Source organism: Planococcus citri, chromosome 2 (genome assembly GCF_950023065.1).
Source record: "Planococcus citri chromosome 2, ihPlaCitr1.1, whole genome shotgun sequence".
Lineage (NCBI taxonomy): Eukaryota > Metazoa > Arthropoda > Insecta > Hemiptera > Pseudococcidae > Planococcus > Planococcus citri.
The window spans coordinates 40033911-40049350 of NC_088678.1; the positions used below are offsets into that span (position 1 = coordinate 40033911).

Sequence of the window (15440 nt, forward strand, 5' to 3'; positions counted from 1 at the left end):
TTTAAAGCAGCAGCTGCGGATTGGCACACCGAGTGCTTTTAAAATAGGGGTATGTATACTAACTTTTGAGACCAGTTCCAGCTTTCAGTTATTTCGGGGCAATCGCAGTATATTTTTTCTTTAAAAAAAATCTATTTCTTCGAAGAGCTAATTTTCAAACAAGGGATATTGCCTATTTGAGTAACATATATCGTAGATGAATTCTACAAGATGCCACCGACCCCTTTCGCTTCTCTATTACTATTCATCGATTTTGAAATGATTTTGATAATTTTCCTATTAATTACTTACATTAATGCGATTGATATCTCGTCCCCCCGTAGTCTAATCGATATGCAAACATCACAAAATAATGTTGATTTGGTTGCCAGACCACTCATGATTCACACTACATCCATTATGCTGGTGAATTACCAAAAAGTATCAGCAGTTTACCAAAAAATATGTAAGTACTACTTAAACTAGTTATTAACCAAAAACTACACCAGCAATTTATCAAAAAATACCAGTAACTTACCAAAAACTACCAGTATTTACTATTTTATCAAAAATTACCAGTAATTTACCAAAATTTACCAGTAATTTACCAGAATTTACCAGTAATTTACCAGAAATTTACCAGTAATTTACCAGAAATTCACCAGAAATTACCAGTAATTTACCAGAAATTACCAGTCATTTACCAGAAGTTACCAGTCATTTAGAAATTACCAGTAAGTTACCAAAAATTACCAATTATTTAGCAAAAATTTTACCCTTAACTGATCAAAATTACCATAATTTACCAAAAAAAATCCAGTAAATTACAGACAATTTTCAGCAATTTATCAACAATTACCAGTGAATTACCTACCAAAAATCACAATCATTTTGAATACACTGTAATTTTCTCTTAGATTGGTTACTCTGATTTAGAGAACAACTTCTCATAAGTGCGCATTGAAAATTTGTCTATAAATACAGCATAAAAACAAGTAAAACCAGCTGAGATTGGTATTTGTATTTGTCCATCAAAAAACAAGATTATGAAGTCGGGTCGTGATGCCGACATTAATTTTTAAAAAATTTCTAAGAAATGTGATGTTTAAAATGTATTTTTTGAAAAATTGTTCAAAAATGCATTCATAATTATTATTTATTCATTTCTCGAAGTTTCAGTCTTTCAACCTTTAGGTGTTAGGTGCGTACTTATACGTAGGACGTCATATCTACCCTTAAGATCATCTGAGAACCCCTTAATGTTTCTCAAGGTAAATTATATGAGATTTACAAGGTAAAGTTATGCAAAAATTCTACGCTTCCGTGTTCAAGTCGTAGGATAGTATATTTCTCATACTTATTATTGCAGTCGCGACACAAATTTCATACTCGGTAAATTTCGTTCAATATCAAGTGTCCTACATATTTGATGTTAGACTTGGATTGCTCCCTTTATTTACCTACTTGGTTTTGGTACAAATTTGTATACAGGTAACCTCCAGCCAAATTTCTCAATCAACACGATATTGTTTTCTAATTTGAGCACCTAGACATCATAGCCTCTTCGATTTGTAAGCTATAAGCAAAAAGTCATAGTCGAAAAGGCATTTAATTTTTTTTCTATGAGCAACATCATTCTGTTCTCTTAATTTTAAAGATAGGGAACATGTTTATCTGAAGGTTTGTTTTTTTTTTCAGAAGTTCTCTGTTACAGGCCAATTTCAAGTTTGGCCACTCGTTCCCGCGGAACATCCCATACAATGTAAAAATCCAAAAATCAAAACTCACCGATTTACCGCCGAGTCTTTTCACTTTACAAGGTAAATAGGCCGATTTGCCTACAATCACAGTGACATTTCTGCTGGATGTCGTATCGAAATACGGATCTTGCAACTCGAAAGTCATCAACGTAGCAGGTGTAACATTTTCTTCACTCAACGTGTTCGATGTTATCGTAACGTAATTTATGATTTCGCAATAATACCCTGTAAAAATAACTCCATTAGTTTTCCATTAACGCAATATGCAAATAGATCCAATAAACTTACCCGGGTGCTGGGATCCCTTCGAAGAAAAGGATCGTACTGCACTTTCTCTCTAGCATAGCGGATTATTAATACTTGTAAATACTAGATAAGCTCCTCAAAAACTACACGTGTTCAACGCTAACAAGCTCTACTTTGAAAATTACTTAAGTATAATAAACTTAAACGTAGCCTATTAAGAAAATTCTCGAGTTGATAATGCAATCAAGCCTACGTAATGTACAAAAATACGATTAAACTTAAATCAATTTACACTTCGACACGAGATGGTAAACTCTTACTATACAAATTAGAGGCGCAAACTCAATCACGATATAAATTTTTCGCCATTCGACGACGTTAATAAAACGGAGCCGAAAATTTGCAGCAATTTTTGCAACTTTCAGCTTTTTCGACTAACTAATTAGCTAATGAGTTTTGCAACTCGAAGCCCCCTTTGCCCCCCTCCCCAGAGCTCTCTTTCCCTTCCCTATTGTTTGTTAGGAGACAAAAGGAGAATTTTCCTCGTCACCGATTTATAGACCAATATGTTTATTAGCCTTTTCTCTTAGATACATTTCGGTGCCGAAAAAGCCGCGTCATTTGTAAAATTACAATATTAATTATCTGCGATCCTTTCACCGCGTTCGCCTTCGGCCATCTCTGGCGTAGATGAACATCCCCCTCGCGCCCGTCCACCCTTCTAACTGCGTGTTCCGGTGTCGTCGCAGCAGCAGGCAGAATAAAGGAATAACGACGCTGGTACGAGTCGCCGCTGCATCAACGAAAACGAACGAGCGAATTTAAAATCATAAATACTCCAGTAATAGCTCCGTTGACATTCATTCTTCCAAGTGCTTCCTAAAAGATTTACTCGTTGACTGATGAATGAAGTTATGTAAGCGACTTCCGTCTGACCTATATTGTTTGCGATTTTTCACCGTAGCTCTCTGGTTTTCCCTACCGAACTCTACCCGCACTACGGGTCTTCTTCCATTAATCATTTTCGTCGTTTACATTTTTAATGCTAAGTTGAGCATTTTTTTTCACCCGACCAAATTTTTAATAAGCGGTTTCGAATAAAATTTAAACAAAAATATCCCTCTGTTGAGAATTAACTAGCGAGCAATTATGTTTTTGTGGGGGTTTTTTCACCGAGTCTGTTCACGGATCTGTAAATGTCGTCGTAATTTTCTTCCTCGTGCTCCCGACGACGCCCCCCTCGTACACCTTCGTAACATTTTTCGAAACGACGATGATTGCACAGAGCACACGCAGGGCAAGTACCTCTCGTCGCATCGAATAAATGGTGCGAAAAGATAAAAATTTTTCCTAGTGTTTTGGGGCCACAAATGCGTTAAACTCGTTTTGTATTTATGTTTTTTTTTTTTTTTTTTTTTTTGAATTCTCCTCTATGATCCAGGTACATATTATTCAACATGAATTCTGTACTTGTGATTGTGGTTCGCTATAATGTGAGTGGAGAGCTACGCACTGGAAAAAAGATACCTACATACCTATTTAAAAAGTGAAGATTCAAGATCAAAATCGTACTAGACCAACATAACAAACTGTACGGTATTGTTTTGCCTTCAGATCACTATTAAACACAAACCGCATAGTATGTACCTATTTCAATGCATGTTAATAAAATTGCATAACCAGTTTGCCGCAGGTAAATGCCGCCAGCTCCACCCATATCAAATTTGAAGTTGAAATATGCACCAATCGTTAGTGCATCGTTAGTGCACGTAAGTGCACCTATGCATTTCGTTAGTGCACACCCCCCTCTCCCCCTGTACAAGAAACACTTGGGTGGAGCTGGGGGCATGGTAGCGCCACCCACGTGGAATTTCAACTCGAAATTAATGTCAATCGTTAGTGCATCGTTAGTGCACGTAAGTGCATCCATTTATTTCGTTAGTGCACACCCCCTTCCCCCTCCCCCAGAAATTTCCACCCCCGCGACCCCTCAAATGATATGTGGGCGTTGAAAGTTGCATCAATCGTTAGTGCATCGTTAGTGCACTACAATGCATGTGCACATTTTCAGATTCCACTCCCCCTTCGTCCCCACTGAATTAAATTGATATTTAGGTGTTTGGGTGGAGCTGGCGGCATGTTAGCACCACCCACATCAAATTTCAACTCGAAATTGATGTCAATCGTTAGTGCATCGTTAGTGCACGTAAGTGCATCCATTCATTTCGTTAGTGCACACCCCCTTCCCCCTCCCCGGAAAATTTCCACCCCCGCGACCCCCCAAAATGGCATATGGGAAATGAAAACTGAAATAATCTTTAGTGCATTGTTAGCGCACGCAAGTGCATCAATCAATTTCTGGTCCCCCCACCCCATGAATTCAGCACCCCCGTCAGCAAGTTTACCTCAAAATTCACCCCTCACCCCCTAGAATATATTTTTTTAGAAAAATTGTCCACAATCACATCAATGATGCATTGATACATCTATACTACCAAATTTCAGCTTGTTCTGATTATTGAAACCTTTCAGACCCCTACGTGGAGTGGATGAAATTTTCAATTTTTCAAATTTTGAAAAAAATCGAGTCTGAGATACGAAGATTACAGTCTATACATTTACATATATAGCCGAGTACGAAAAATCGAACAGTTGATGAAAAATTTGAATGTTTCTAAGGGGTCGAAGTATCATACGAGTTCAATTTCAACTTCCTGCGGACCCCTGGTGGTGGAAGGGGGGGGTCTACATTTTTGAGTACCCCATAAAGAGGGGTTAAAATTGGAATTTTTGGCTCGAATAAAAGTGAATCGTCTCCTGAGACCCTCAAGAACAGGTGGTCAAAATTTCAGGTCTCTATGTGAGATGGTTGAAATTTTCGATTTTTCAAATTTTGAAAAAAATCGAGTCTGAGATACAAAGATTTCAGTCTATATTTGGCCTAGTATAAAAAATCGAATAACTGAAGAAATAATTTGAAAAATTGTATAATTGTTCTTACGGGGTCGAAGTATCAAACGAGTTCAATTTCAACTTCCTGCGGACCCCTTGGACTCAATTTTTTTCAAAATTTGAAAAATCAAAAATTTTATCTACTCCACGTAGGAGGCTGAAATTTTGACCAGCTGATCTTGAGGGTCTCAGTAGACTATTCGATTTTATTCCAGCCAAAAATTTCAATTTTAACTCCTGTTTAGAGGGTACTCAAAAATGTAGACCCCCCCTTCCACCACCAGGAGTCCGCAGCAAGTTGAAATTGAACTCGTACGATACTTCGACCCCTTAGGAACAATTACTCCAATTTTCAAATTTTTTCTTCAACTATTCGATTTTTCGTACTCGGCCACATACCTATTATAGACTGAAATCTTTGTATCTCAGACTCGATTTTTTTCAAAATTTGAAAAATCTAAAATTTCATCCACTCTACGTAGAGGTTTGCAATTTTGACCACCTGTTCTTGAGGGTCTCAGGAGACGATTCGATTTTATTCGAGCCGTGGCGCGACTCTTCAAAAAAAAAGAGTCAGACTCCTCGAAATTGCGACTCGTTTAATTAAAGAGTTTCAAAAGAGTCCGACTCTGAGTCGCACCGTTGCGACTCCCCGCGACTCTTCCACGCGACTCCGAGTAGTCCCAGCTCTGAGTATATGTAATTTGCTAATCAACTTTTCATTTTCACAGAACAAGCCTATAGTTTCGACTATTTTTGTGCCTTATATTAATCAAAAACTGCGCATTTCAGCATTATTGAATGAAAACAAACAATTTTTATCTATAGGTTATTTTCAATTGTCCCTGAAATCAAATACTTGAAACTTGGGAAGGGGGTGGATCCTATGGAATTGAGGAGGAGGTGAGGAAATTGGTTGTGATACGGGTCTTCTGAAAGGAAATTTAATTTAATAATTCTCAACACTTTTTGTTAATAATATACTTTTTAATGTATCTTTATAAATTTCGGCAAAAGATTTTTTAAAAAATGATTTTGAGAACGCTTTTTTGAGCTTTTAAGCTCGAATTAAAGATGACCGCGTTGTAGAGGACATTGTTAAGGAACAATTTTCATTCAATCTTTTTTTTCGTAGGACCAATAGGTGAAGAGATAGACGAATTTTCAAGTCTGGGGGGTGGATCCTAGAAAAAGGGGGAGGGGAAAAAGTACATCTGAGCTACATTTTTTTGTATTGACTTGTAGAACAATATTCAATCATAAAATTGCTTTCGATAGAATTAGCGAGCGGATGTCCAATTGAGACCTGACTAATATCCTGGTATAAGTAAAGTACTACATGAGCTCTACAATGCTTTATTTCGCGACCTAACAAACGTCGCGCTGAAACAGTAAAAAAAAATCATTTTGTGGGGTTGCAATCATCAGAACAAGCTGAAATTTGGTAGTATAGATGTATCAATGCATCATTGATGTGATTGTGGACAATTTTTCTAAAAAAATATATTCTAGGGGGTGAGGGGTGAATTTTGAGGTAAACTTGCTGACGGGGGTGCTGAATTCATGGGGTGGGGGGACCAGAAATTGATTGATGCACTTGCGTGCGCTAACAATGCACTAAAGATTATTTCAGTTTTCATTTCCCATATGCCATTTTGGGGGGTCGCGGGGGTGGAAATTTTCCGGGGAGGGGGAAGGGGGTGTGCACTAACGAAATGAATGGATGCACTTACGTGCACTAACGATGCACTAACGATTGACATCAATTTCGAGTTGAAATTTGATGTGGGTGGTGCTAACATGCCGCCAGCTCCACCCAAACACCTAAATATCAATTTAATTCAGTGGGGACGAAGGGGGAGTGGAATCTGAAAATGTGCACATGCATTGTAGTGCACTAACGATGCACTAACGATTGATGCAACTTTCAACGCCCACATATCATTTGAGGGGTCGCGGGGGTGGAAATTTCTGGGGGAGGGGGAAGGGGGTGTGCACTAACGAAATAAATGGATGCACTTACGTGCACTAACGATGCACTAACGATTGACATTAATTTCGAGTTGAAATTCCACGTGGGTGGCGCTACCATGCCCCCAGCTCCACCCAAGTGTTTCTTGTACAAGGGGAGAGGGGGGTGTGCACTAACGAAATGCATAGGTGCACTTACGTGCACTAACGATGCACTAACGATTGGTGCATATTTCAACTTCAAATTTGATATGGGTGGAGCTGGCGGCATTTACCTGTTTGCCGCAAATACGCGTGTTAGCTCTCCTTGACTACCTATTCCATATCATCAGCATTGAGTTGAAAATGAAACCGGGTATTCATTGTACCGAATTGTTTTTTTATAAGCATGAATTCTCTTTAATGTTCGAGTATTCAGCTCTTAAACCCTCCCAGAGGAGAATCTCAAATTCTGAAAAATGTCCAAAATCGTCAATTTTTGCAACAAATTTTATTCAAAAACTTCTATCCTTTGAAGTTGACCCCCCGAAATCAATTGCCATTGTCTTTAATCCGATCCAAAGTCCCAGAAAAAGTTGACGATTTTGGATTTTTTTCAAATTTGAGCTTTTTAACATGTGAAAAAATAGCCAAGTACACAAATTTTCATCCCACAACAACAAAATTTGTTTTTTGTTGGAGGCTCCAGATCGAATTGAAAATGACGACAATTAATTCGGAGGGTTTGGAATATTTTTAAAATTCGATATTTCCAACTAGTGAATTTTTAATCCGTCACCTGCTCTAATCGACTCGAAAGTTGATTAGGTACAACGCCCTCTGGAGCGATTTGAAATTGTAGACGGAGACTCCAGCACGGCTCAAAAATGGTCGCAGTTTATTTGAGGGATCGACTTAGCTGATCAAATTGAACTCACGCTTTTTGGAGAAATTTTAAAATTCTGGAGAAACAAAAAACTGCGCCGGATGCTCTCGCAGAATGCCTCATAAATGGCAAAATTCGGATTCGAAAAGGAGAGAGTTAATTTCAGACCAGATAGTTGAAAAAAATTCCCCGCGAACAAAAAAATGTTTGATTTTTCGAATTTTCGCCTGAAGTTTAATTTTAATTTATCTTGGTCAAAAAAACGCACCAAATAGTGTCCACTTTTAAACCAACTGAAATATGGATAGATTCTTCAAACAGGTTGAGGATACGCCACAACTCGGTTTTTAGCTTCCTAAATTGATTTTCACGCTTTCTGAGGAAAATTGAATTGCAAAATGCCAGAAAACTGGTAAAATTCGGTTCGAGGGGGTTGATGTTGGTTTCAAGACTAATCTCCATAATTTTTACGAAATGAGTGGAATGATACCCTGCATGTTTTCAAAAAAAGCTCGAATCGCCAAAAATTGTCAATTTTGAATTTTTAAAAATTCTCCAAAAATCGAAAAATCAATCTGAGCAGCTGAAATTTTGATTATGAGTGTTTCATACCCTACTCTTTCCTAATATCGTGGTCCCTTAAAAATCGAAGGCGAACACCTCGAGTAGGATCCCTTCGTATTTCCGTCATTTTCAAAAATTGGTCAAAAATCAATAAATCAACTTCGGTAACTCAAAATTTGATTCTGGGGTCTTTTTTTTGTACTTAATTCATCATGAAAAAAGAAAATTACTACTCGAACAAAAATCTTTCGAAAAAAGAGCTTCGAATATGTACTTGGAAAAAACACTCATGAATTTTTTCATTTCACACGTTTACGGAAATTTTCATTCTTTGAGTGATCGACCACTCCTCTTCCCATAGAATGGATCTTTTTCGAAAAAATCTGCAAATTCCATATCCATGAGATGCTTCAAACAAAAAAAAGTTACTAGGTATTTGTGTAGTGATTTGGAAATTTTCATTTTTCAAATTTTTTTGTGGTAATTTTTTTTATGTGAGTGAAATGAGGGAATGTTTTTGTACTGATTTCAAAAGACTTTTTAGGGCGCTGGAAATTCAAATCTTTTCTGGGGAGTGATTTTGAATTAATTCTTTTGACAGATCAACTTCTACAAATAAATCAGCCGGAAAATGAAGCGGCTTACTTGCAAACAAAGCGATCTACCTACTTACAAATGAAGCGACCTACTCGCTAACGAAACGACTCATTTGTAGGGACGAAGATGAGAAAACAAAGGAATATCTGTGATATGTAGTAGATTGGGGAATGTTTTGGAAATGAATTTCTTCATAGAATGCTGTACTGCGCAGAACATCACCGATATTCCTCTTGTTTCATCACGAATTTCAAATCGTGGAAGTTGTGCACGCGTTTTTTTCAGTTCAACTTTACTGCACTGAACTGATTATCGAGCAGGTCACCAAAATTCATTTTTTGTTGAATTTTATGGGAAGGGTGTTTATTTTGGGTCTCGCTGCCTTTTTTCCACGCGAATAGTTGAACTTTTTCATAAAACTTTCTTGCTCAGTAGGTGCCCAAGCTTTCGATTTTCAAAAGTTGTGACATGATAAAAATGAGCTTTTGTGTTAAAATGTACGTTTTTACAAAATTCGTTCTGGCAGCCGAACGTTTATACCAAACTGACTTTGTGGGGAGTGTTTTAAAAATGAAATTCTTCAAGGAATTCAGTGTTGCCAAGAAGTCGGCGCTAAAATGCACTGTTGTTTTATAACGCGCGTTTGAAGTTGTACGGTCTTTTTTGAATGACCCTGTACCTAGCTTACCTGTTTTCAATGAACTCATTTTCAAAGTAGGATCTCAACACTTTTGGAGAACACAATAGGCTCCTTGTTTTTTCCCTGTACGAATAAGGATGAGATGGGGGGGGGGGAGGATATGGGGTAAGGAGAGCCATGAAGAAATTTAGCCCAATAAAAATTTCAAAGGACGAAGTTCATTTTTCGAGCATTGGAGAGTTTTAAAAAAATTAGATTTTGTCAAAGTTTTACCTAATTGAACTTGAAAAGCTGAAAGTAGGCATTTTTGATTACCCAAATCGGTTAGAAGTTACTTGAAACAGTTTTTGAGCCTGTGGGAAATTTTTGGAAATTAGAATTCCCAAGTACCTGAGTACCGGGTACCTAAAAGTAGATAATTGCAAAAATATGGTTCCAAACAGGAACCCCCAGAATTTGGAAAAATAGTATGTAATCGGTCAAAAGGTCCACTAACAAGCACCACAATCGCGAGCATACGAGTTGAAGTTAATTTTGAAGATTTTTATGGCGTTTTTTTCCAACAAGTCGCTGGAGGCTCCAAAACAACTCGAAATCACCTTCAGTGGACTTGGCATGTTGAAATTAGGGTTCAGAGAAAATTTCGGCTTTCGAATTTCGTTTGGTGGAATTTTGAGAAAATTTCAAGTAGGTACATATCAAAAATTTTCTGGAGGCTCCAGAACTGCTCAAAATGATTCAAAATCGTTTTCAATCGATTTAGCGGGTCGCACATGGGACATGTGCCGAATTTCGGCTTTTTATGCCAATTTGACAAAATTATAATTTTTTTCTCATTTTCGGGACAAATTTTATTTTCAAAAATTCGCCAAAAATCAAAAAACCCATCAACTTGGCAGTTCAAAATTTCAAAAAACTGAAAAAAAATTGAAATCTTCATCTTTCTGTCTAGATACACATCGTACTGCTGGGAAAATACACGTCAATTTTATAGTAACTCCGATAAAACTTGCAAAAATGCCCAAGACAATTCTAGGACTTCTTAAAGATTAATTTACTCGTAACACGCACGTTAAGATACACAACACGTATTAAATGTGTATACAGCATAACATATTCTTCCTTACCCGTCCCTTTCACCTCTCAACGGTCGCATCGCAATCGTTTCGAATCAATGTCACATCCATAAAAAGGAAGCCAAGGGCGTACATTCCTCCAGCATCGCTAGGCCACGCCACGCCGCAAAATCCTTACAAAAACAGGAAAAATAAAAACACGCCGTGCCGCTGCGAGTCGTAGAAAAAAAAGAAAGAAAGAAAACTGAACTAAAGTACGAAAAATCTCATCCTCGTTCACGCTTCACCGTACCACCACTGGTTCAAATTATTTTCCATTCAAGCAAAGATTCCGATTCGAAATTTACATTTTACGACGAAAGTAATTTTACGCCCAACTTGAAACTCATCGATGATACTGGCATATGTACCTATATGTATGTACCTACGTGTGAGTGTGCATCGTATGTACCATTCGTGTACTTATATTTCGCACACGGACTTACAAAACAAAAATTGCAAAAAAAAAAACACAAACTTGCCTTGCATTAGCCTTATCGCATCGTCATCATGGTCTCAGTTTCGCGTCGAATGCGGACGTTTGTGTACTGGTGGATACACTCGGAATACAAATTTTTATTTAAATAGTATATCGTCGAAAAAGAAAACTTTTTTAACGAATAGGCATCGTTAAAACGACTTGTTTAACGTGAAAAGCGAACGCGACGGCGAAAAAAAAACCGACACCGCCGCTCCATATACTTACGTACCTAAAGACGGCGAGGAAAAGCGCAATTTAAGAAACTCGCCTCGTTTTAATCTTGACATCATTATAATTAACGCCACTTCCTCTTCGGTTCTCTACGGTGGCAGAATTTTTCTCATTTTCGCCTTCCATTTTTGGTACGCAACTTCCTCCTTTTAAATATACTTTACACCGCGAGAGCCCAACAAGGCGACAACGTCGTACTGGTAATTTCTCACTCTCGCTGTATACGCTGTAACTCTATATACATTCGCCCAAGCAGTAATAAATTATAACGAATAACCCCCCCCCATTCTCATCTACCCACCCCCAAACGCCTTTGTCTTCGCCTCCGCCGTACGTCTTTGGCCGAAAAAAAAATAACTAGAATTTAATTAAAACCAACAAACGACCCAGACCGAACCAAAGAAGCTGTCATTAAAGACCATAGAGCCGCCATTTTTACTCAGCTACCTGCCATACCATCACTATCGAGAGTATAAATGTCCAAGCCGCAAACCATCTGTCTCACTCTAGTGAGAAAAATTCACCTCCAGCTCCCCTCGTCTTGTAATTCGAGCAATAAAATCCGTCGCACCTTGAATAAGTCTAGTACATTTGTCTCGAGATAAAACAAGAGAGCTAAAGAGTCATCGTCCTTCTATACGAGTCGCCTCATTTTTTTCTAAATTGTCGACCACGGATTGCCCACCTTTGTGAGATGAAAAAGGTCGAAACGCCTTTCTCCCTCCTCAGTAATTTCGCTACTACGAGAAATCGTCAAAGTCACACACAAACCAACACCAAGTAGAGTACGGTCTGCCCAGCAAATTTGTCTGAAAATTCAACTCGAGAAAAAAGATCCATTTCGTGTCTCATCTCTCTCGTCTCGTCCTCCTCCGCACAACGTCATCACGACATATTAACGATTGTAAAGGGAAAAAAGAAATCTTTGAATACCACAATAAATTGTCGGACGATTTTTTAAAAAATCTTTCCAAACGAGCTAGGTTGCTAGGTACCCTCTGGAACGTTAATCAAAGACATCACGCGATGGCGCAACAAAAAGGGAAGGAGACACAGCGATGAAAAAATTAAAACGAAAAACACGAAAATAACCGAGTAATCGTCATAGAGAAAAATCCGTTTCCCAGAGAAGGAAAAAAAACTCTCAAGAATTACAAGAACATCGAATAAATGTAATTTGCATTAAATATAAAACGAAACAAAAATTACGTAAAGGAAGAATAAAAAAGGGACGAAAGAAAAAAAACTAATAATTCCGAGTCGAGGAAAAAGAAAACGTTCAAACATTTTCATCTAGCGTTAAGAATTTGGCGAATTTACGTTCTAAAAAAACAAACAAACAAATACCTCTGCCGAAAAATAATTTAAACGATTTATCAAAAAACTAATAAAGAGACGAAAATAAAAAATATCCTCCGTTTCAGCAATAGTTAAACACATTTAGGTATAAAAATAGCTAGGTAGTTTCCTTCCTTTACTTTAGAAATACGAGTACCTATTTTTAGGCTCGTTGAACTGCTGAAAAAGGTGCGGTGCGGTGTAAGGAATCAAAAAAACAAGTAGCAGACGACCGTATAAATGGGCGAATTTTCCAAGCGAAAAATTATTTAAAGATGGAGTATGAAATAAATATAAATTAAGTTTTTTACGGGCGTTTTTGAAAACGATGGGAAAATCGTAAAAAATGCGATGAAATTTTCTAAAAGATATTTACTCTATATCTGATTAAAAAATTCTGCACAGGATCATGTTTTGATTCCTTTTATCAACATATTGTGTAGGTATAGAAATTGGAAATGATGTTACGTATACCTGCCTACATTTCTGTATAATGATTGCAGGTCGATAAAAATAACGAGGCAATTGTTTCCCATAAAAAGTAAGATCCTTGTTTTATTTTTGATTGGCAACTACATACACAATATAGATTACCTACGTATAATAAAATCCAGAAGAATACATTTACTACTTCCTATTTCCTTTTGCATAAAGGGCGGTTGATTTCCTTTTCCGACATGATCTTTGTACCCTTTGGTACAAATATATTAGAAGCTAGGAATTCTTCAATAGTAGGTACATATAAGAAAAAGGAGGGAAGCAGAATATAATGATCGATCGATAAAAAATTCAGCACCTTTTCCTGTTCTCATCACCACAATTTTTCAAAAATTGGAGTGACTGTAATAGACAGATTCAGCACTTCAAATTGCTTCAAAACTTTGGCAATTTTTAAATTTTGAACCCTTATAATTTATTATCAATTCTACGAAACAACAGTGATTCGAATTGAACTTTGAACATTTTAGGAACCACCGCATAAAAATTTTCATCCTGGAGGATTTTAATAAAATGATTCGAGAATTAGGTTTAAATGTTGAAATTTTTTTTGATGAAATACGAGAATTAGCAAAAAGCAGGATTTTTTTCAAAAATTACAGACAAAGTATGTACATTTATATGAAGTAAGTAGGTGCCTATTTATTCACAATCATTTTTGTCAAAAAAGAGCGAGACTTCTGAACAATTTTTGAGAAAAATGAAACTTTTGGATTTTTGGCGAAAAAAACAATAATTTATAGCCATTTTGATAAAGTGAAAATTCATTTCAACTTTTGAAAAAGCAAAAATTTTTGACATTTTTTGGTAACTAAGCGAGACTTGCTGGTAATTACAATTCGCAAAAATTATATTTTTTCACAATTTTGAATTTCCTGTAACAAATTGTCAATGTTCAGCAATTTTGATAAAGTAAAAATTTATCTTAATGTCGACTTTTGAAAACGTAGGAATTTTTGACAATTATTTTCTAGGCCCAAAAAACGTGACTTTTGGATAATTTTTGGAAATAAAGTTGTACCGAGAGAGGTAGAAATTTTTAGAAATTTTTCGAAAAAATGAGACTATTTTATCAACTTATTTGTGAAAAGTTTAAACTTTTTGGCAATTTCTGGTAAAAAAAGCAGGTAAGTCTACTTTGAGATAATTTTGGAAGTTTTTGTAAAAAAGCTACAATTTGTAGAATTTTTTCACAGGCAACGAGACTTTTTGGCAATTTTGACAAAGAGCAAGATTTTATGGCAGAAATCGAGTCAAGGCAGCATAGCCAGTTAGATTAGAATAAGAGAGCGTTACCTACTTTAGCAAGTTATTCACACATCAACATCATTATTCTCTTTTCTTCCTTCAAAATGTACGAAAAAATTGAATTTTCAGCAATTTGCAAAAAAAAAGTGATTTTAAACACGTTGAAAAAGCATATCAGTATCATGAAAAGTAATCGAATATGACCCCTGAATTACCAAACAGCGAAAATCTAAATACCAACATTCGATGGGCCAAAAAAATTTTAGACGAACTTCAATTTGTTTACTTGCATAAAAAATTTCACTTTTAAAATAGCTAAATCAAATTACACTACTTAATACTAAATTTGAAGAATTTTTGCTCTTAAAGTTCAATTTAATTGATACAAATTGAATTTGACATTTTTTACTTTTTTTACATTGCAAATTGATAAATTTGAATTGAGAACATTGAATACAATTTTTGAAACCCGACTACTTGGAATTTTTCATTGTGTTCAATTTTTTTTACAGATTTGGAATCATCTAAAAAAGCGGAATTTGGTCAAGTTTATTACATGCTCAAAGGTGTTTTAAATTTTACTTTGAAAAAAAAACAAAAACCGTAGCTTATCACAAAAAATTCTAACTAAGGTACCATTGAAAAAGGATTCCAAAGAAATTAGTTTTCAACAATCAACAAATGATTCATGGAGTTAGGTATTCACTATAAACTAAAATTTTCTGATTATGAAAAATTCCACTTTTCCATTTTTTTTTTAAACACCGAAAGGAAATTATGAAATGCAAATCTGAGTTTTTCAAGCTCAAAAGTGCAAAAATCTCAAAATCGATTCTTCAATGCATAGGTGCGAACTCCCCTAAATTTTCTAATTCTAAACACAGTTTGATCCATACGTCAGAATTAGGCTCAACAGAGAAGAAAAATTTCAACACCATCTTGCATTTTTCATAAT

General features: G+C 36.2%; 1 protein-coding gene across 1 annotated transcript in view; it reads right to left on the reverse strand.

Annotated features, from left to right (window-relative positions):
* Positions 1-15440, reverse strand: part of LOC135835764 (zwei Ig domain protein zig-8-like) — a 77283-nt gene that overhangs the window by 26070 nt on the left and 35773 nt on the right. The window contains exon 2 of the mRNA XM_065350182.1: positions 1768-1964. Within this exon, the coding sequence (XP_065206254.1) occupies positions 1768-1964 (197 nt within the window). The remainder of the gene's footprint in view (positions 1-1767; positions 1965-15440) is intronic.